We start from the raw sequence: 24,234 nt of genomic DNA on the forward strand, positions 1-24,234 counted from the left end.
GCTAAGTTTTGTATTTGTAGTGGGAACAGGGTTTTGCTATGTTGGCCAGGCTGGTCTTGAATTCCTGACCTCAAGTGATCTGCCTTCCTTGGCTTCCCAAAGTGCTGAGATTACAGGTGTAAGCAATCCCGCTTAGCCAAGAATGATTTTCTTCTAGATCTGCATTGACAAATAAAACAGCATGATAGGCTGGGCGCAATGGCTCACGCCTGTAATCCCAGGACTTTGGGAGGCCAAGGCAGGTGGATCATGAGGTCAGGAGATCAAGACCATCCTGGCTAACACGGTGAAACCCCATCTCTACGAAAAATAAAAAAATTATCCGTGTGTGGTGGCGGGCGCCTGTAGTCCCAGCTACTCTGGAGGCTGAGGCAGGAGAATGGCATGAACCCGGGAGGCGGAGTTTGCAGTGAGTGGAGATCCCACCACTGCACTCCAGCCTGGGCGACAGAGTGAGATTCCATCTCAAAAACAAACAAACAGCCCCAGAGCAAGATGGCCGAATAGGAGCAGCTCCAGGCTCCAGTTCCCAGCGTGAGCGACACAGAGAACGGGTGATTTCTACATTTTCAACAGAGGTACTGGGTTCATCTCACTGGGGAGTGCCGGACAATCAGTGCTGGTCAGCTGGTGCAGCCCGACCAGCGAGGCTGAAGCAGGGGGAGCCATCGCCTCACCTGGGAAGCACAAGGGGGAAGGGAATCCCTTTTCCTAGCCAAGGGAAACTGAGAAACACAACACCTGGAAAATTGGGTAACTCCCACCCTAATACTGTGCTTTACCAGGGGTCTTAGCAAACGGCATACCAGGAGATTATATCCCACACCTGGCCCAAAGGGTCCCATGCCCACGGAGCCTCCCTCATTGCTAGCACAGCAGTCTGAGATCTAACTGCAGGGCAGCAGTGAGGCTGGGGGAGGGGCGCCCGCCATTGCTGAGGCTTTAGTAGGTAAACAAAGCCACTGGGAAACTCGAACTGGGTGGAGCGCACCTCAGCTCAGGGTGCCTGCCTATCTCTGTAGACTCCATCTCTGGGAATAGGGCATAGCTAAACAAAAAGCAACAGAAACCTCGGGAGAGATAAATGACCCTGTCTGACAGCTTTGAAGAGAGCAGTGGATCTCCCAGCACGGAGGTTGAGATCTGAGAGCGGACAGACTGTCTGCTCAAGTGGGTCCCTGACCCCTGAGTAGCCTAACTGGGAGACATCCCCTACTAGGTGCAGACCAACACCTCACACCTCACACGGCAGGGTACACCCCTGAGACGAAGCTTCCAGAGCAAGAATCAGACAGCAACACTCGCTGTTCAGCAATATTCTATCTTCTGCAGCCCCCGCTGCTGATACCCAGGCAAACAGGGTCAGGAGTGAACTTCAAGCAATCTCCAACAGACCTACAGCTGAGGGTCCTGACTGTTAGAAGGAAAACTAACAAACAGAAAGGACACCCACACCAAAACCCCATCAGTTCGTCACCATCATCAAAGACCAAAGGCAGATAAAACCACAAAGATGGGAAAAAAGTAGGACAGAAAAGCCGGAAATTCAAAAAATCAGAGCACATCTCCCCCTCCAAAGGAACGCAGCTCATCGCCAGCAATGGATCAAAGCTGGACGGAGAATGACTTTGATGAGTTGAGAGAAGAAGGCTTCAGTCAATCAAATTTCTCAGAGCTAAAGGAGGAACTACGTACCCAGCGCAAAGAAACTAAAAATCTTGAAAAAAGAATGGAAGAATGGATAACTAGAATAATCAATGCAGAGAAGGCCATAAATGAACTGAGAGTGTTAAAAACCATGACACAAGAAATACGTAACAAATGCACAAGCTTCAGTAACCGACTTGATCAACTGGAAGAAGGAGTATCAATGACTGAAGATCAAATGAATGAAACGAAGTGAGAAGAGAAGTCTAGAGAAAAAAGAGGAAAAAGAAATGAACAAAGCCTCCAAGAAATATGGGATTATGTGAATACACTAAATCTACGTCTGATGGGTGTGCCTGAAAGTGAGGGGGAAAATGGAACCAAGTTGGAAAACACTCTTCAGGATGTCATCCAGGAGAACTTCCCCAACCTAGTAAGGAAGGCCGATATTCAACTTCAGGAAATACAGAGAATGCCACAAAGATACTCCTCGAGAAGAGCAACTCCAAGACACATAATTGTCAGATTCACCAAAGTTGAAATGAAGGAAAAAATGTTAAGGGCAGCCAGAGAGAAAGGTCGGGTTACCCACAACGGGAAGCCCATCAGACTAACAGCAGATCTCTCGGCAGAAACTCTCCAAGCCAGAAGAGAATGGGGGCCAATATTCAACATTATTAAAGAAAAGAATTTTCAACCCAGAATTTCATATCCAGCCAAACTAAGTTTCATAGGAAGGGGAGCATCACACACCGGGTCCTATTGTGGGGAGAGGGTCAGGGGGAAGGATAGCATTAGGAGATATACCTAATGTAAATGATGAGTTAATGGGTGCAGCACACCAACATGGTACATGTATACATATGTAACAAACCTGCACGTTGTGCACATGTACCCTAGAACTTAAAGTATAAAAAAAAAAGACCCATACTTGTGGTATGGATTGTTGATAGCTTATTTTTAGTATATTCAGTTTTTAACATGATTAATACAAAAGTTATGAATTTATTTTCAGTTTTGTGCAGCAAGGAAGGGTATGCAACAGGCTGCTTCTATTCTTGTGAAAGATGCTAAATTTATTATGACTGTGGGACAGAAACAGAGGTATAGTTTTTCATTTTTTCATGGAAGTAGAAGGACTTTTAGGGCTCATCTAGATGAGATGAGAAAATTAGGCTTGTCCCATAACCTTGGGGTAAACCTCAGTGTCCTCATCTATAAAATAAGGATAATGGTAATTTTGAGGATTAAGTGAGATAATGAATCTTAGTGCAGGGGTGATCCAGATTTCTTGAATGATAAAGATCATCCATACTGATAATCTAATGGTCAGATTTCTTGAATGACAAAGATTATCCATATACTATCTATTTTTTTAACCTAATTTCAATCCAGCATCTTTTATAGTCTTTCACTAAAGCTGATCTTGTTAATTAATCTTTAAGGACTTTCTATCATATTTGGCCACCTCTACCTTACTTAAACACTCTGGGCTCTGTGCTTCCATGATCATTTCTACTGATTTTCTTCCTACTTTGCAGACTGCTCATTCTCAGTCCCTTTTCACCTCTTCTACCCAACTCTTAAATGTTGACATTCAAGTGAGTATATCTGAAGTTCATTCTAATTCCACACTCTTAGTTGTTTGTAACTACTCACATGAACTTCAAATAATATTTATGTGTGTCTACGCATTCCCACATTTATGCCTTCAGCCCAGACTTCCCTACTGAACTCCAGGCCTATAGTCCGTCTGTGTAACTGAATCCAATTGTATGTCTACCGATAGTCATCTCAAACTCAGTATGTACAAAATAGAACCTTGGTTCTTGCCGTCAGACCAGCTCCTTCTCCAGTGTTCCCCATCTTAATTATACATTATCTCCCTAGTTACTCATAGCAGAAAACTATCACTGATATCTTCTTCACCTTATACCTCATAGGCAATCAATTACAAAGTCCTGTTTATTCTTACTTCTAAATATATCTCAAATATGTCATTTTGTCTCCATCAACACTGCCACTTCCCTAATTCAAGCCACTATTAATCTCTTGCCTAGGCTGTATCCTTTTCTTTAATTACTACACACACACACACTCTTATCCCGCTTTGTTCTCTGCATAGCATAGATTGTGTAAGATTGCAAATCTAAATGTCAGTTTCCTGCCTAAAACCCTTTAATAGCTTCTTATTGTCCTGGGGATTAAATGCTAAATCCTTAGTGTGGCCTGCAACAGCCCATATAATGTGATGCCTAGCCAATTCTCCAGATTTATCATGACCATTCTCCCCCTTTACTCACCACGGTCAAGCTGTATTGGCTTCTGTGTTCTGTGAATACACCAAACTGTTACTCTGTACAGCATCGTCTTGCATCATGCTTTCTTTTACTGGAATGGTTTTTAACCTAACTCCTGTTTATCCTTCATGTCTAAACTTTAATATCAGTTTTCCATAGTCATCAGTTTCCCTGTATTTACTTTTATAAGCAACCTGTACTTGATTTCATAACACTCACTATAATTATAATATCCTTTTAATACTTATTTTAATATCTTTTCCATTCATTAGATTATCAACTTCTTCAGGAAAGGGGGACTCATGTTCATCCTGCTTACCACTCAATCTTAGCAGGTGTGTTAGGTCATTCTTGCATTCATATAAAGAAATTTCTGAGACTGGGTAATTTATAAAGAAGAGAGGTTTAATTGGCTCACAGTTTTGCAGGCTGTACAGGAAACATGGCACCAGCATCTGCTCGGCTTCTGGTGAGGCCTTGGGCTGCTTACAGTTATGGCAGAAGGCAAAGGATGAGTTGGTGTTTCACATGGTGAGAGCAGGAGCAGGAGTGGGGCAGTGCCATACACTTTTAAGCAACTAGATCTCACAAGAACTTACTCACTGTTGTGAGGACAGCACCAAGCCATTAGGGATCTGCCCCCATGATCTATTCACCTCCTACCAGGCTTCACCTCCAACACTGGGGATTTCAATTTAGCATGAGATTAAATGGACAGCATCCAAATTATAGCAGAAGGTCTCAGCGGAGTGGTAGCACATGATTACTATGTAATGAACCTTAACTTATTATTATTGTTAATAACTTCTGGAAATCAATAAATATGTTTAGTGGTAGACCTCAGACTAAAATGGGACATGTGGATATGAGCAGATACTTACTTTTCTGCCTAATTTTGTATAGTGAGGGATTATACTTCTCTCTGCTTTGGGTCAGATCAGCTTTCCAGTTACCATTCTGTTCCTTTGCCACCACCTCTGGTTGCTTGTCAACCAAAGACACGTAGCAAGCCTAGAGGAGCCAATTTAGTCTTCTTTACATTCTTTGTTGTTGTTGTTTTTTAAATCCACTAAAAAGGTAGACTATAAAGATAGTCTATTAAAGCATTACAAACATAACCAGTTATTCACCCTCTAGATACTATTTTGACACTTTCCCTTCCATTTGAAGGATTTAACTTGATCTTCTTAGTTACTACCATATGAAAAAAAATCTCTAGGATGTGAAGACTATAGAGTAGTTCTTTTATAATACACATCAACAAAGCAAGATTAAGCAAAAAGAAACAGTAGAGAGCAAGACAGAATGAGAAAAACCAACAAAGAGCTCACGGCCAAAAAGTAGATGAAGTCTGAGAGGTAGATAGAAAGGGAGAAAGTGAAATTATTGCTACAAAGGTAAGAATACCATCAAATGATTAATAATTTTCATACCAACTGCATGTAGTTTTATAGCATTCTTATTAATTTTCTAAGTTTTTAAAACAAAGATGGGGTTTCAAAAATGTTGACCAGTTCATTATAAAACTAGTAATAGAATAAAGGTAAACTGGGATTTTTAAAAAAGTGTAGGTATAGGGCAGAGAGGTTATAAGTAGCTATAAACAGTTTGAAGCTTTCTACTTGTTGGGTGAATAAACTAGATGATCAGGTTGGATCATATCACTTTTTGTCAGAAACAAGATGTGCGGATCAAGTAATGAGACTTATTTTCTTGCTCATAAACTTAACTCTGAAGGCAATTTTGAAAGACTTATGGAATTCTTTGTGCAATGGTGACATCATTCACATAGAAATATCTGGTGTCCTAAGGTGAATACATAATAATTAACAGTTTTGAACTGAAGTTATCTATATGAGTAGGAAACTGAAATGCACTATACATTCCCTTAAATCTAATGTACATTTCATCCTATCCCTTTATTCTGTTGCACACAAATTAGCTAATTTTGTTTCAGATAATCATTTTCTTGCAAGCATATATCTTAATTCCTTTTCTCATTTCCCACTCTTACCTAGTTTCTTCTTTCTTCAGTCTTTGCTCCTTATTTTTTCTTTATCTCCTTGTTTTTTCTTTGTTGTTGTTGTTGTTGTTTTTTCAGGAACATACTGGAGTTAGAGAGTCAGATTTGAATTACAGTACTGCTACTTTTACTAGCTGTGTACTATTAGGTATATTACTTAACTTCTCTTAACTTCAATTTCTTAATCAATATTGTATACGTGAGAATCAATCATCTCACCGTGTTTCTATGATAATTAAGTAAGGCAACATTTCTAAGATACCTAACAGTGGGTAGCAGAGTTTGTACTTAATAGTAATTAAGTACAACTTATCTTGCCTTATCTTATTTCCATTATGAATCTGTAAAAAAAGTCATGAGTATTATAAAAGTAATTCATCCTAGTGTCATATCTGCAACAAGGAAATAGAAAAATACTAGATTTTTTATGTACTTAAGAACCAAGCCTACCAACTTTCAAAATCTTTTAATGTACCCAGAATTCATTTTCAAATTATCAATACACTTCCTTAATTTGCTCTTCTCTTTTAACTTAACCTAGTTCTTTTTTAAAAAATAAATTTTATATGCATATTTGAGATTTACAGCATGATGTTATGTGATTCATATAGCTAATAAAATGGTTATCATAGTGATGCAAATTAATATATCTCTCATCTCATAGTTATTTTTTTGACAAGAGTAGCTAAATCTACTTACTTAACAAGAATCCCTAATCCAAAATAATTTTATTCACTGTAGTCTTCATGTTGTACATTAGGTCTCTAGACTTGTTCACACTATGTATCTGCTTTTCTGTGTATCCTTTGACCTACATCTCCCCATTTCTTCTCCTGTTCCCACCCTTCCTGCCTCTGATAGCTACTATTTTATTCTCTTTCTCTGTATATTTGATTTTAAATAAAAGGTTTCACATATGAGTGAGAACATACAATACAATATTTTTCTTTCTGTGACTGGCTTATTTAATTTAGTGTCTTAGCAGTGTCCTCCAGGTCCAGCCATGTTGTGGCAAATGGCAGCATCTCATTCTTTTATAAGACTGCATAATATTCTGTTGTGTGTGTGTGCATGTGTTTGTGTGTATACTGTGATGCATATATATGATATATATACACACACACACCACATTATATATCATATATATATTATATACCACATATATATCATATACACACACACACACACCCCCCACATTTTTCTTATGCATTAGTTCATCAACGGACCTTTAGGCTGTTTCCATATCTTAACTATTATGAACAGTCTGCAAGGAACATGGGAGTGCAGATATCTTTATGAGGTAATGATTTCTTCTTTGGGTGTATACCCAGAGAACAGGTTGCTGGGTAATATGGTAATTCAATTTTTAATATCTTTAGAAATCTCAGTAGTGTTTCCATAATGGCTGTACCAATCTGCATTACCACCATAGTGGACTAGGATTCCCTTTCTGCACACCCTCACCTACATTTGTTGTCTATAATATAGTAGTTTTAATTTACATTTCCTGATAATTAGTGATGTTGAACACCTTTTCATATACCTGTTGGCCATTCTTATGTTTTTTTTTCCTTCCACTTATAAGTTTAAGGGTACCTGTGCAGGATGTACAGGTTTGTTATATATAGGTAAACGTGTGACATGGTGGATTGCCGTACAAATCATCCCAGAACCTAGGTATTAAACTCAGCATCCATTAGCTATTATTCCTAATGCTCTCCCTCCCCAACCTCCCCAACAGATCCCAATGGTGTTGTTCCCCTCCATATGTCTATGGGTTGTCATCATTCAGCTCCCACTTATAAGTGAGAACATGTGGTGTTTGGTTTTCTTTTCCTGTGTTAGTTTGCTGAGGATAATGGCTTCCATCTCCATCCATGTCTCTGCAAAAGACATGATATCATTCCTTTTTATGGCTGTGTAGTATTCCATAGTATATATGTGCCACATTTTCTTTATCCAGTCTATCACTGATGGGCATTTAGGTTGATTCCATGTCTTTGCTATTGTGAATAATGCTGCAATGAACATATTTATGCATGTAGCCTTATAAAATAATAATTTACATTAATTTGGGTATATACCCAGTAATGGGATTGCTAGGTCAAATGGTGTTTCTGGTCTTTGAGGAATTGCCACAACGTCTTCCACAATGGTTGAACTAATTTACACTAGCAACAGTGTAAAAGCGTTCCTTTTTCTCTACTCACCAGCATCTGTTGTTTTTTGACTTTTTAACAATTGCCATTCTGACTGGCATGAGATGGTATCATTGTGGTTTTGATTTACATTTCTCTAATGATCAGTGATGTTGAGCTTTTTTTCATAACGTTTGTTGGCCACATGTATGTCGTCTTTTGAGAAGTGTCTATTCATATCCATTGCCCACTTTTTAATGGGGTTGTTTGTTTTTTTCTTGTAAGTGTATTTAAGTTCCTTGTAGACTCTGGATATTAGACCTTTGTCAGATAGATAGATTGCAAAAATTTTCTCCTATTCTGTAGGTTGTCTGTTTACTCTCATGATAGTTTCTTTTGCTGAACAGAAGCTCCTTATTTTAATTTTAATTTGATGCCATTTGTCAATTTTTGCTTGTGTTGCAATTGCTTTTGGTGTTTTCATCATGAAATCTTTGCCTGTGCCTGCATCCTGAAGGGTTATATGCATATTTGCATATAACCCTAGATTTTCTTCTAGGGTTTTTATAGTTTTGGGTTTTAAATTTAAGTCTGTAATCCATCTTGAGTTAATTTTTGTGTAGGGTGTAAGGAAGGGGTCCAGTTTCAATTTTCTGCATATGGCTAGCCAGCTTTCCCAGCACCATTTATTAAATAGGGTGTCCTTTCCCCATTGCTTACTTTTGTCAGATTTATGGAAGATCAGATGTTTGTAGGTGTATACTCTTATTTCTGAGTTCTCTATTCTGTTCCTTTGGTCTATGTGTCTGTTCTTGTACCAGTCCCATGCTGTTTTGGTTACCGTAGCCTTGTAGTATAGCTTGAAGTTGGGTAGCATGATACCTCCAGCTTTGTTCTTTTTGCTTAGGATTGTCTCTGCTATTTGGTTCCATATAAATTTTAAAATAGTTTTTTCTGATTCTGTGAAGAATGCCAATGGTAGTTTAGTGGGAATAGCATTGAATGTATAAATTACTTTGGGCAGTATGGCCATTTTCACAATATTGATTCTTCCTGTCCATGAGCATGGAATGTTTCTCTATTTGCTTGTATCCACTTTGATTTCTTTGAGCAGTGGTTTGTAGTTCTCCTTGAAAAGTTTCTTTACTTCCCTCATTAGCTGTATTCCTAGGTATTTTATTCTTTTTGTAGTAATTGTGAGTGGGAGTTCATAGACGGTTTGGCTCTCTGATTGCCTGTTGTTGGCTATAGGAATGCTAGAGATTTTTGCACATTGATTCTGTATCCTGAGAATTTGCTGAAATTGCTTAATAGCTTAAGAAACTTTAATGCTGAGAAGATGAGGTTTTCCATATATAGGATCATGTCATCTGCAAACAAAGATAATTTGACTTCCTCTCTTCCTATTTAAATACCCTTTATTTCTTTCTCTTGCTTGATTGCCCTTGCCAGAACTTCCAATACTATGTTGAATAGAAGTGGTGAAAGAAGGGATCCTTGTCTTGTGCCAGTTTTCAAGGGGAATGATTCCAGTTTTTGCTCATTCAATATGATATTGGCTATGGGTTTGTCATATATGGCTCTTATTATTTTGAGGTATGTTCCTTCAATACCTAGTTTGTTGAGCGTTTTTAACATGAAGGAGTGTTGAATTTTATTGAAGGCCTTTTCTGTGTCTGTTGAGGTAATAATGTCTTTAATTCTGTTTATGTGATGAATCACATGTATCGATTTGTGTATGTTGAACCACTGTTGCATCCTGTGAATGAAGTCAACTTGATCATGGTGGGTAAGCTTTTTGATGTGCTACTGGATTCAGTTTGCCAGTATTTTATTGAAGCTTTTTGCATCAATGTTCATTAAGGATATTGGCCTGATATTTTCTTTTTTTGTTTTATCTCCACCAGGTTTTGGTATCTGGATGATGCTGACCTCATAAATGGGTTAGGGAGGAGTCCCTCCTTTTCAATTTTTTTGGAATAGTTTCAGTAGAAATGGTGCCAGCTCTTCTTTCTACTTGTGGTAGAATTTAGCTGTGGATATTTCTGGTCTTGGGTTTTTTTTGGTTGGTAGGCTAGTTATTACTGTCTCAATTCCAGAACTCATTATTGGTCTATTCAGGGATTTAGTTTCTCCGTGGTTCAGTCTTGGGAGAGTGTATATGTCCAGGATTTTATCCATTTCTTCTAGATTTTCTAGTTTATGTATGCAGAGGTCTTTATAGTATTCTCTGATGGTTGTTTGTATTTCTGTGGGGCCAGTGGTGATATCTCCTGTATCATTTCTGATTGTGTTTATTTGATCCTTCTCTCCTTTCTTCTTTATTAGGCTAGCTAGCAGTCTATCTATTGTATTAATTTTTTCAATATACTAGCTCCTGGATTTGGTGATTTTTTGAAGGGTTTTTTCATATCTCTATCTCCTTTGGTTCAGCTCTGAGCTTCATTATTTCTTCTCTTCTGCTAGCTTTGGGGTTTGTTTGCTCTTGGTTCTCTAGTTCTTTTAGTTGAGATGTTAGGTTGTTAACTTGGGATCTTCCTAGCTTTTTAATGGGGGAATTTGGTCCTATATGTTTCTCTCTTGACACTGCTTTAACTGTGTCCCAGAGATTCTGGTATGTTGTCTCTTTGTTCTCATTAGTTTCAAAGAACTTCTTGATTTCTGCCTTAATTTCATTATTTACCTAAGAGTCATTCAGAAGCAAGTTGTTCAGTTTTCATGTAGCTGTGTGGTTTTGAGTATATTTCTCTATCTTGAGTTCTAATTTGATTGTGCTCTGGTCTAAGAGACTGTTTGTTATGATTTCCATTCTTTTGTATTTGCTGAGAAGTTTTACTTCCAATTATGTAATCAGTTTTAGAGTACATGCCGTGTAGCTATCAAAAGAATGTATATTCTGTTGAATTTGAGTGGAAAGTTCTGTAGCTATCTACCAGGTCCACTTGATCCAGAGCTGAGTTCAGGTCCTGAATATCCTTGTTAATTTTCTGTCTCAGTGATCTGTCTAATATTGTCAATGGGTTGTTAAAGTCTCCACTATTATTGTGTGGGAGTCTGAGTCTCTTTGTAGATCTCTAAGAACTTGCTTTACGAATCTGAGTGCTCCTGTATTGGGTGCATATATATTTAGGATCATTAGCTCTTCTTGTTGCATTGATCCCTTTACCATTATGTAATGCCCTTCTTTGTCTTTTTTGATCTTTGTTGGTTTAAAGTCTATTTTGTCAGAAACTAGGATTGCAACCCCTGCTTTTTTCTATTTTCCATTTGCTTGGTAAGTTTTCCTTGATTGCCTTATTTTGAGTCTATGTGTGTCTTTGCATATGAGATGGGTCTCTTGAAGACTGCATATCAGTGGGTCTTGGCTCTTTATCCATCTTGCCATCCTGTGCCTTTTAGTTGGGGCACTTAGCTCATGTACAATTTAAGATTAGTAGTGTTATGTTTGAATTTCATTCTGTCATCATGATGCTAGCTGGTTATTTTGCAGAGTTGTTTATGTGGTTGCTTCATAGTGTCACTGGTCTGTGAACTTCAGTGTGTTTTTGTAGTGGCTGGTAATGGCTTTTCCTTTCCATATTTAGTGCTTTCTTCAGGAACTCTTGCAAGGCAGGCCTGGTGACTTCCCTCAGTATTTACTTCTCTGAAAAGAACCTTATTTATCCTTTGCTTATGAAGCTTAGTTTGGCCAGATATGAATTTCTGAGTTAGAAATTTTTTTCTTTAAGAATGTTGAATATTGGCTCCCAGTCTCTTCTGGCTTGTAGGTTTTCTGCTGAGAGATCCGCTGTTAGTTTGATGAGTTTCCCTTTGTAGGTGACCTGACTTTCTCTCTGGCTGCCCTTAACGTTTTTCTTTCATTTCAATGTTGGAGAATCTGATGATTATGTCTCTTCAGGTTGATGTTCATGTGGAGTATCTTACTGGGGTTCTGTGCATTTCCTGAATTTGAATGCTGTCCTGTCTTGCTAGGTTGGGGAAGTTCTCCTGGAAGTTCTCTTGAAGTATGTTTTCCAATGTGATTTCATTCTCCCTGTTTCTTTCAGGTACCAGCCAGTTGTAAGTTTGATTTCTTTACTTAATCCCATATTTCTTGGAGGTTTTGTTCATTCCTTTTCATTCTTTTTCTTTTCTTTTCTTTTCTTTTCTTTTGTATTCTAGTCTGCCTGTCTTATTTCAGAAAGATAATCTTCTAGCTTGGAGATTCTTTCCTCCACTTGGTCTATTCTGCTATTGATACTTGTGATTGCATTGTGAAGTTCTTGTGTGGTGTGTCTCAGCTCCATCAGATCAGTTATGTTCCTCCCTAAACTGGCTATTCTGGCTATCAGCTCCTGTATTGTTTTACCATGATTCTTACCTTTTTTTTGCATTAGGTTATAACATGCTCCTTTAGCTGAGTGAAGTTTGTTATTAGCCACCTTCTGTAGTCTACTTCTGTCAATTCTGCCATCTCAGCCTCAGCCCAGTTCTTTGCCCTTGCTGGAGAAATGTTACAGTCATTTGGAGAAGAGACACTATGGCTTTTTCAGTTTTCAGCATTTTTACGTTGATTCTTTCTCATCTTTGTGGGCTTATCTGCCTTTGATCTTTGATGTTTCTGACCTTTGAGGTTTTTATGGGGTCTTTTTTGTTGATATTGTTGTTGTTTTCTGTTTGTTTGTTTGTTTTGCTTTTAACAGGCCACTCTACTGTAGGGCTGCTGCAGTTTGCTGGGGATCTGCTCCAAACCCTAGTTGCCTCAGTTTCTCCCATACCTGGAAGTATCACCAGTGAAGGCTGTGAAACAGCAAAGATGACAGCCAACTACTTCCTCTGGAAGCTCCATCCCAGGGGAGTACTGACCTGTTGCCAGTCTGCATGTACCTGTAGAAGGTGGCTGGAAACCCGTTGGGATATCTCACCCAGTCAGCAGAATGGGATCAGGGCCTGCCCCCCACCAAAGAAGCAGTCTGACTGTTATTTGGTAGAGCAGGTGTGCTGCGTTGTGGGGGACCCTTCCTTGTCCAGGACACCTGTATTCTCCAAAGCTGGCAAGCTGGAGCAGCTAAATCAACTGAATCAACTGAACCACAGAGATGGCGTCTTCCCCTACCTCCAGGAACTCAGACCTATCTCTGGCAGACTCCAACCCACTGCCATTGCTTGCTGGGATTCCAAGCCAGTGCCATTGGCTTGCTGGGATTCCAGTGGGTCTTAACTTGTGAGGTGCCATGGAAGTGGGGCCCACAGAATGATATTTTTGGCTTCCTGGATTCACCTCCCTTCCTAGGGATATGTACTGATGGATTTATGTAAAACTCCTGGATCTCTGTGTGTGCCTGAGTGGCTGCTCTCTCAAGACTCCCACAGCTCTGTGTATCAGACCCAAGGCCCTGGTGGCATGGGCTCACGAGGGGATCTCCTTACCCATGGGCTGCAAAGATTTGTGGGAGAAGCGTGGTTTCCTGGATGGGGCTGCACACTCACTCACTGGTTCCCTTGGCTGAGGGTGGTGGTTCCTTTGGCTCCATGCCACTCCTGGGTGGGCTGTTGCCCCCCCACCCCCCACTTTCTTTGTTCTCCATGAATTGTGTTTGCCCACTCAGTTCCAATGCAAGAACCTCGATATGTCAGTTAAAAGTGCTGAATTCACTCACCCCTTTTCATTCCTCTCTGTTAATGTTGTAGACTGCAGCTGCTTTTAATTGGATCGATCAACCTTTATGTTTTCTTTGGAGAAATGTTCTTTCAGATCATTTGCTCACTTTCAAATTGGCTTTTTTAATGCGATTAATTTGTAAGAGTTCTTTATAAAGTTTGGATATTAACCCCTTATCAGATATGTGGTTTCCGAATATTTTTTTCTAGTCCATAGATTGTCTTTTTTATTTTGATGATTGTTTCCTTTGCTTTGCAGAAGCTTTTTAGTTAGATGTAGTCCCATTTATTTATTTTGGCTTTTATAGTCAGAGCTTTTGGTATGATACCCCAAAAATTCATTGCCAAGGCCAATATCAAGGTGCTTTGCCCTATGTTCTCTTCTGGGAGTTTTATGATTTCAGGTCTTACATTTAGATCTTTTGTCAATTTTTGAGTTGATTTTGTGTATGGTATAAGAGTGCAATTTTATTTTTTTGATATGGAAATTGTTTTTCCAGCCTCATTTATGGAAGAAACTATTGTTTCCCTATTTCTTCTGGTGCCCTGATGGAAAATTAGTTGACTGTGTATGTGTGGACTTATTCTGGGCTCTCTCTTCCATTCCATTGGTCTACTTTTCTGTTTTTATGCAAGTACTGTATTGTTTTGGTTAGTCTAGCTTTGTAGTATAATTTTAAATCAGAAAGTGTGTACCTCCAACATTCTTTTCCTTCTCAGTTTTGCTGTCACTATCCAGGGTTTATTGTGGTTCCATACTAATTTTATGATTTTTTTCTTCTGTTTCTGTGAAGGATGCCGTTGGAATTTTGATAGGGACTGTATTGAATCTGTACTTCTTTGGGTAGTATGGACATTTTAATGATATTAATTCTTTCAATCCATCAACACAGGATATCTTTCCATTTACTTTTGTCTTGAATTTCTGTCACCATTGTTTGATAACTTTCAGTGTACAGATCTTTTACTTCCTTAATTAAACTTATTCCTAAGCATTTTATTTTTTGATACCATCATAACTGGTATTGTTTTCTAGATTTCTTTTTCAGTTAAATTATTATTTATGTTTAAAAATGCTACTAATCTCTGTATATTGATTCTGAATCCTGCAACTTTACTGAATTATTAGTTCTAACAGTTTTTAATGAGTCTTTGAGTTTTTTTACATGTAAGATAATGTTGTAAAGATAATTTTACTTCTTCCCTTCAAACCTGACTACCTTTTATTTATTTTTTTCTTATCTGATTGCTCTTGCTAGTACCTCCAGTACTATGTTGGACAGAAGTGGTGAGAGTGGGCGGGGGCGGAGCAAGATGGCCGAATAGGAACAGCTCCAGTCTCCAACTCCTGGCGCGAGCGACACAGAAGACAGGTGATTTCTGCATTTTCAACTGAGGTACTGGGTTTGTCTCACTAGGGAGTGCCTAACAATCAGTGCTATTCAGCTGCTGCAGCCTGACCAGCCAGAGCTGAAGCAGGGCGAGGCATCGCCTCACCTGGGAAGTGCAAGGGGGAAGGGAATCCCTTTTCCTAGCCAGGGGAACTGAGACACACAACACCTGGAAAATCGGGTAACTCCCACCCCAATACTGCGCTCTACCAAGGATCTTAGAAAACGGGCACACCAGGAGATTATATCCCACACCTGGCCCAGAGGGCCCCATGCCCACAGAGCCTCCCTCATTGCTAGCACAACAGTCTGCGATCTCGCAGCAAGGCAGCAGCGAGGCTGGGGGAGGGGTGCCCGCCATTGCTGAGGCTTAAGTAGATAAACGAAGCGGCTGGGAAGCTCCAACTGGGTGGAGCTCACAGCAGCTCAAGGAAACCTGCCTGTCTTTGTAGACTCCACCTCTGGGGACAGGGCACAGCTTAACAACAACAACAAGCAGCTGAAACCTCTGCAGATGCAAATGACTCTGTCTGACAGCTTTGAAGTGAGCAGTGGATCTCCCAACACGGAGGTTGAGATCTGAGAAGGGACAGACTGCCTGCTCAAGTGGGTCCCTGACCCCTGAGTAGCCTAACTGGGAGACATCCCCCACTAGGGGCAGACCAACATCGCACACCTCACACGGTGGAGAACACCCCTGAGAGGAAGCTTCCATAGCAAGAATCAGACAGGTACACTCGCTGTTCAGCAATATTCTATCTTCTGCAGCCTCTGCTGCTGATACCCAGGCAAACAGGGTCTGGAGTGGACCGCAAGCAAACTCCAACAGACCTACAGCTGAGGGTCCTGACTGTTAGAAGGAAAACTAACAAACAGAAAGGACACCCACACCAAAACCCCATCGGTACGTCACCATCATCAAAGACCAGAGGCAGATAAAACCACAAAGATGGGGAAAAAGCAGAGCAGAAAACCTGGAAATTCAAAAAATAAGAGCGCATTTCCCACTACAAAGGAACACAGCTCATCACCAGCAACAGATCAAAGCTGGACGGAGAATGACTTTGACGAGATGAGAGAAGAAGGCTTCAGTCCATCAAACCTCTCAGAGCTAAAGGAGGAATTACATACCCAACACAAAGAAACTAAAAATCTTGAAAAAAAAGTGGAAGAATTGATAACTAGAGTAATTAATGCAGAGAAGGCCATAAACGAAAGGACAGCAATGAAAACCATGACATGAGAAATACGTGACAAATGCACAAGCTTCAGTAACCGACTCGATCAATTGGAAGAAAGAGTATCAGCGATTGAGGATCAAATGAATGAAATGAAGCGAGAAGAGAAACCTAAAGAAAAAAGAAGGAAAAGAAATGAACAAAGCCTGCAAGAAGTATGGGATTATGTAAAAAGACCAAATCTACGTCAGATTGGGGTGCCTGAAAGTGAGGGGGAAAATGGAACCAAGTTGGAAAACACTCTTGAGGATGTCATCCAGGAGAACTTCCCCAACCTAGTAGGGCAGGCCAACATTCAAATTCAGGAAATACAGAGAACACGACAAAGATACTCCTCGAGAAGAGCAACTCCAAGACACATAATTGTCAGATTCACCAAAATTGAAATGAAGGAAAAAATCTTAAGGGCAGCCAGAGATAAAGGTTGGGTTACCCACAAAGGAAAGCCCATCAGACTAACAGCGGATCTCTTGGCAGAAACTCTCCAAGCCAGAAGAGAGTGGGGGCCAATATTCAACATTCTTAAAGAAAAGAATTTTCAACCCAGAATTTCATATCCAGCCAAACTAAGTTTCATAAGTGAAGGAGAAATAAAATCCTTTACAGATAAGCAAATGCTTAGAGATTTTGTCACTACCAGGCCTGCCTTACAAGAGACCCTGAAGGAAGCACTAAACATGGAAAGGAACAACCCATACCAGCCATTGCAAAAACATGCCAAAATGTAAAGACCATCCAGGCTAGGAAGAAACTGCATCAACTAACGAGCAAAATAACCAGTTATATCATAATGGCAGGATCAAGTTCACACATAACAATATTAACCTTAAATGTAAATGGACTAAATGCTCCAATTAAAAGACACAGACTGGCAAACTGGATAAAGAATCAAGACCCATCAGTCTGCTGTATTCATGAGAGCCATCTCACATGCAGAGACATACATAGACTCAAAATAAAGGGATGGAGGAAGGTCTACCAAGCAAATGGAGAACAAAAGAAAGCAGAGGTTGCAATACTAGTCTCTGATAAAACAGACTTTAAACCATCAAAGATCAAAAGAGACAAAGAAGGCCATTACGTAATGGTAAAGGGATCAATTCAACAGGAAGAACTAACCTAAATATATATGCACCCAATACAGGAGCACCCAGATTCATAAAGCAAGCCCTTAAAGACTTACAAAGAGACTTAGACTCCCATACAATAATAATGGAAGACTTCAGCACCCCACTGTCAACATTAGACAGATCAATGAGACAGAAAGTTAACAAGGATATCCAGGAATTGAACTCATCTCTGCAGCAAGCAGACCTAATAGACATCTACAGAACTCTCCACCCCAAATCAACAGAATATATATTATTCTCAGCACCACATTGCACTTATTCCAAAATTGACCACATAATTGGAAGTAAAGCACTCCTCAGCAAATGTAAAAGAATAGAAATTATAACAAACTGTCACTCAGACCACAGTGCAATCAAACTAGAACTCAGGACTACGAAACTCAATCAAAACCGCTCAACTACATGGAAACTGAATAACCTGCTCCTGAATGACTACTGGGTACATAATGAAATGAAGGCAGAAATAAAGATGTTCTTTGAAACCAATGAGAACAAAGATACAACATACCAGAATCTCTGGGACACATCTAAAGCAGTGTGTAGAGGGAAATTTATAGCACTAAATGCACACAAGAGAAAGCTGGAAAGATCTAAAATTGGCACTCTAACATCACAATTAAAAGAACTAGAGAAGCAAGAGCAAACACATTCAAAAGCTAGCAGAAGGCAAGAAATAACTAAGTTCAGAGCAGAACTGCAGGAGATAGAGACACAAAAAACCCTCCAAAAAATCAATGAATCCAGGAGTTGGTTTTTTGAAAAGATCAACAAAATTGATAGACCGCTAGCAAGACTAATAAAGAAGAAAAGAGAGAAGAATCAAATAGACGCAATAAAAAATGATAAAGGGGATATCACCACCGACCCCACAGAAATACAAACTACCATCAGAGAATACTATAAACACCTCTATGCAAATAAGCTAGAAAATCTAGAAGAAATGGATAATTTCCTGGACACTTACACTCTCCCAAGACTAAACTAGGAAGAAACTGAATTCCTGAATAGACCAATAGCAGGCTCTGAAATTGAGGCAATAATTAATAGCCTACCAACCAAAAAAAGTCCAGGACCAGATGGATTCACAGCTGAATTCTACCAGAGGTACAAGGAGGAGCTGGTACCATTCCTTCTGAAACTATTCCAATCAATAGAAAAAGAGGGAATCCTCCCTAACTCATTTTATGAGGCCAACATCATCCTGATACCAAAGCCTGACAGAGACACAACCAAAAAAGAGAATTTTAGACCAATATCCCTGATGAACATTGATGCAAAAATCCTCAATAAAATACTGGCAAACCAGATCCAGCAGCACATCAAAAAGCTTATCCACCATGATCAAGTGGGCTTCCTCCCTGGGATGCAAGGCTGGTTCAACATACGCAAGTCAATAAACGTAATCCAGCATATAAACAGAACCAAAGACAAAAACCACATGATTATCTCAATTGATGCAGAAAAGGCCTTTGACAAAATTCAACAGCCCTTCATGCTAAAAACGCTCAATAAATTCGGTGTTGATGGAACGTATCTCAAAATAATAAGAGCTATTTATGACAAACCCACAGCCAATATCATACTGAATGGGCAAAAACTGGAAATATTCCCTTTGGAAACTGGCACAAGACAGGGATGCCCTCTCTCACCACTCCTGTTCAGCATAGTGTTGGAAGTTCTGTCTAGGGCAATCAGGCAAGAGAAAGAAATCCAGGGTATTCAGTTAGGAAAACAAGAAGTCAAATTGTCCCTGTTTGCAGATGACATGATTGTATATTTAGAAAACCCCATTGTCTCAGCCCAAAATCTCCTTAAACTTATAAGAAACTTCAGCAACGTCTCAGGATACAAAATTAATGTGCAAAAATCACAAATATTCTTATACACCAGTAACAGACAAACAGAGAGCCAAATCATGAATGAACTTCCATTCACAATTGCTTCAAAGAGAATAAAATACCTAGGAATCCAACTTACTAGGGATGTAAAGGATCTCTTCAAGGAGAACTACAAACCACTGCTCAGTGAAATAAAAGAGGACACAAACAAATGGAAGAACATACCATGCTCATGGATAGGAAGAATCAATATTGTGAAAATGGCCATACTGCCCAAGGTTATTTATAGATTCAATGCCATCCCCATCAAGCTACCAATGACTTTCTTCACAGAATTGGAAAATACTACTTTAAAGTTCATATGGAATCAAAAAAGAGCCTGCATTGCCAAGACAATCCTAAGTCAAAAGAACAAAGCTGAAGGCATCACGCTACCTGACTTCAAATTATACTACAAGGCTACAGTAACCAAAACAGCATGGTACTGGTACCAAAACAGAGATATAGACCAATGGAACAGAACAGAGTCCTCAGAAATAATACCACACATCTACAGACATCTGATCTTTGACAAACCTGAGAAAAACAAGAAATGGGGAAAGGATTCCCTATTTAATAAATGGTGCCGGGAAAATTGGCTAGCCATAAGTAGAAAGCTAAAACTGGATCCTTTCCTTACTCCTTATACAAAAATTAACTCCAGGTGGATTAGAGACTTAAATGTTAGACCTAATACCATAGAAACCCTAGAAGAAAACCTAGGTAATACCATTCAGGACATAGGCATGGGTAAGGACTTCATGTCTAAAACACCAAAAGCAATGGCAACAAAAGCCAAAATTGACTAATGGGATCTAATTAAACTAAAGAGCTTCTGCACAGCAAAAGAAACTACCATCAGAGTGAACAGGCAACCTACAGAATGGGAGAAAATTTTTGCAATCTACTCATCTGACAAAGGGCTAATATCCAGAACCTACAAAGAACTCAAACAAATTTACAAGAAAATAACAAACAACCCCATCACAAAGTGGGCAAAGCATATGAACAGACAGTTCTCAAAAGAAGACATTCATACAGCCAACAGACACATGAAAAAATGCTCATCATCACTGGCTATCAGAGAAATGCAAATCAAAACCACAATGAGATACCATCTCACACCAGTTAGAATGGCGATCATTAAAAAATCAGGAAACAACAGATGCTGGAGAGGATGTGGAGAAATAGGAACACTTTTACACTGTTGGTGGGATTGTAAACTAGTTCAACCATTATGGAAAACAGTATGGCGATTCCTCAAGGATCTAGAACTAGAAGTACCATATGACCCAGCCATCCCATTACTGGGTATATACCCAAAGAATTCTAAATCATGCTGCTATAAAGACACATGCACAGGTATGTTTATTGCGGCACTATTCACAATAGCAAAGACTTGGAAACAAGCCAAATGTCCATCAGTGACAGACTGGATTAAGAAAATGTGGCACATATACACCATGGAATACTATGCTGTCATAAAAAAGGATGAGTTTGTGTCCTTTGTAGGGACATGGATGCAGCTGGAAACCATCATTCTCAGCAAACTATCGCAAGAACAGAAAACCAAACACTGCATATTCTCACTCATAGGTGGGAACTGAACAATGAGATCACTTGGACTCGGGAATGGGAACATCACACACTGGGGCCTATCATGGGGAGGGGGGAGGGGGGAAGGATTGCATTGGGAGTTATACCTGATGTAAATGACGAGTTGATGGGTGCAGCACGCCAACATGGCACAGGCATACATATGTAACAAACCTGCACGTTATCCATATGTACCCTAGAACTTAAAGTAAAATAAAAAAATAATAATAAAAAAAAGAAAAATGAATAATATTAACAACTTTCCACCAAAAAAAAAAAAAAAAAAAAAAAACGCATTCTGAATTAATGAACATACCTTGGAATAATTGTCTTTTGTTTTGTTTTGTTTTGTTTTGAGATAGAGTCTTGATCTGTTGCCCAGGCTGGAGTGCAGTGCCGCAATCTCGGCTCACTCTGCCTCCCAGGTTCAAGTGATTCTCCTGCCTCAGTCTCCTGAGTAGCTGGGATTACAGGCATGTGCCATCATGCCTGGCTATTTTTTATTGTTTGTTTTTTGTATTTTTAGTAGAGATGGGGTTTCACCATGTTGGCCAGGCTGGTTTTGAACTCCTGACCTCAAGTGATCTGCCCGTCTTGGCCTCCCAAAGTGCTGGGATTACAGGTGTTTGCCACCATGATCGGCCTAATTGTCTTTTTAATGCTTAAAGACCTTTCTCCTAACTTAGAATTATCCCCCATGCCCATACTCTCCCAAATAGGACAGGCTTGTTAGCTAGGTGGCAGCTTCCAGGATCATCTTAGCTCTGTAACTAATGAAAATTCTAAGTTTGGATGGGACATATTTATTTTCACTTTTACCATTTTGATTTTCCAAAGACACATGAAAAACATCCCAAGAACATTGAGGTTTGTTCTCTGTCCCTGAAGAGCATATATGCTAGTTAATAACAAAATACCATGTCTTCAATATGACTGTAAAAACCTAGAAGTCTGTAATAAAGCGTGAATACTAAAATAACTACCCAGAGGTCTGTAACTGAGGTGTGCATGATATAATGTAGTCATTTGGAGGACCTGGAGATTCATCCAGTCTGCAAAGAGAAAAACCTGTGGGGAAAGACGGGCCTGAAAGGGTGGGCAAGATTCGGATAGACATCAAGGAGAAATAAATTAGTCAGCAATTCAAAAACTATGTGAGGCGTTTCACCATGAAGTTCATATAGGGAATTGTTTGCTCAAGTTTTAGAAATCTAAAACACAAAAAGGTAACACAGAGTTGAAAACTGCAGCAAACAGCTCCCACCCACTATGGTGGGGAATAAAGGAAAGGAGTTGGTATCAGAAACTGGAAAGTGAGAAGAGAGATCCCGGCATGGGGCTTAGAGCTCTGAAGAGAAAGTGCATCCTGGCTGCTGTCAGTATCTCAGGAGTTCCTAGGACTGGGGTCTTGTGGAGCTGAGACTCAGTATCTGAGAAGGAGACACTTCCTAGATGACGCTGGCACCGCTGAAGGTGCAATGAGCCTAGGTCTGCAGGCACTTTTCAAAATCTGGAAAGTGGAACAAACTGTGCTATCACTGCCAGGGTGAAGGGCTGTTGCCCTGTAATAAAGTAACAGAGAACCAATAGGCTCCTGGGGCCCTCTAGTGTCGGAATCTAACAGGGAACCGCAAGCAAAAGAAAAGGTTTTGCAGAGCCCAAGCCCCACATCTCAAAGCCTGGAGTACTTGAGGGTGAATTCAGGGCTGGGACACAATCGTGTGATAACTGGCACATATGATAACTGGCATCATTTTTATATTGAATTTGTGTGTTTATGTGAGTTTCTGTACTACAAGTTACCCCACTGCAAGAAGTTTTAAGTGTTACTATTTCCAGACCTATTGCAGAGGTAAAATTATACCTTTACATGTTTGTTGCAAAGTAAATTGAATAGAAATTAGGAAATGATTAAAAATTTCTTATAAAAAAAAAACAGAGTGGGCATCCCTGCCTTGTACTGTGTCTTAGTGGAAAAGCTTTCAGTTGTTCCCCATTCATTATGATGTTGGCTGTGGGCTTTTCATAAGTGACTTTTGTTAACGTTAGTTGAGAAGTTTTCCTTATATGCCTGCATCTTAAGAGATTTTATCAAGAAAGGATGTTGAACTTATCAAATGCTTTTTCTGCACCAATTGAGATGATCTTGTGTTTTTTATCTTTCATTCTGTTAATATGATATGACACAGTGGTTGATTTGCATGTATTAAACCAGCCTTACTTGCCAGGAATAAATCCACTTGGCCATGATGTATAATCCTTTTTGTTGTGTTGTTGAATTCAGTTTGCTTACATTATATTGAGGATTTTTGCATCAATATTCATCAGAGATACTGGCCTGTAGTTTTCTTGTAGTGTCTTTATGTGACCTAGGTATCAAAGTGATAGTGGCCTCACAAAATATGTTTGGAAATATTCCCTCTAGCTGTATTTTTTGGAATAGTTTATGAAGTATTGGTAGTGATTCTTCTTTGAATGTTTGGTAGAATTCAGTTGTGATGCTATCTGGTTCTGGGCTTTTCCTTGTTGGAAGATTTTTCATTACTACTTCAATCTCATTATGTGTTATTGGTCTGTTTAAGCTTTCTGTTTCTTCCTGATTCAAACTTAGCAGATTATATTTTTCTAGGAGTTTGTCCATTTCCTATATGTTATCCAATTTGTTAGTATTAATATATAATTGTTCGTAATAGTCCCTTATGATCTCTTTAATTTCTGAGGCATCTGTTGTAACTTCTCCAATTTCATTTTTTATTTTATTTGGTTCTTTTTTTTTCCTTAGTCTAGCTAGATGTTTATTTTATTTTTTCAAAGAACCAAGTCTTGGTTTTATTGATCATTTTCTATGTTTTTTTGGTTGTTGTGCTGTATTTGATTTATTTCTGTTCAGATCTTTATTATTTCCTTTCTTTTGCTAACTTTGCATTTAGTTTGTTCTTTTGCTCGCTCCTGTAGGTATAATGTTAGGCTGTCTATTTAATATCTTCTTTTTTCATGTAGACACTTAATGCTTAAAATTTCCTCATGAGTTCAAGACCAACCTGACCAACATGGGGAAACCGTGTCTCTACTAAAAATACAAAATTAGCCAGGTGTGGTGGCACATGCCTGTAATCCCAGCTACTCAGGAGGCTGAGGCAGGAGAATCGCTTGAACCCGGGAGGCATAGGTTGCAGTGAGCTGAGATCGTGCCATTGCACTCCAGCCTAGGCCACAAAAGTGAAACTCCATCTCAAAAAAAAAAAAAAAAAAAA

The 24,234-nt window shown here is 39.3% G+C and overlaps 2 protein-coding genes across 4 annotated transcripts in view; both read left to right on the forward strand.

The window, feature by feature from the left end:
* LOC103225900 (uncharacterized) overlaps positions 1-13,308 on the forward strand; it is a 77,838-nt gene extending 64,530 nt beyond the window's left edge. Inside the window, 1 exon segment of the mRNA XM_073007859.1 lies at positions 12,791-13,308. Within this exon segment, the coding sequence (XP_072863960.1) occupies positions 12,791-13,308 (518 nt within the window).
* LOC119626262 (probable ATP-dependent DNA helicase HFM1) overlaps positions 1-24,234 on the forward strand; it is a 137,425-nt gene that overhangs the window by 41,983 nt on the left and 71,208 nt on the right. The gene's annotated exons all lie outside the window — the stretch shown is intronic.

This window comes from Chlorocebus sabaeus, chromosome 20 (assembly GCF_047675955.1).
Source record: "Chlorocebus sabaeus isolate Y175 chromosome 20, mChlSab1.0.hap1, whole genome shotgun sequence".
Lineage (NCBI taxonomy): Eukaryota > Metazoa > Chordata > Mammalia > Primates > Cercopithecidae > Chlorocebus > Chlorocebus sabaeus.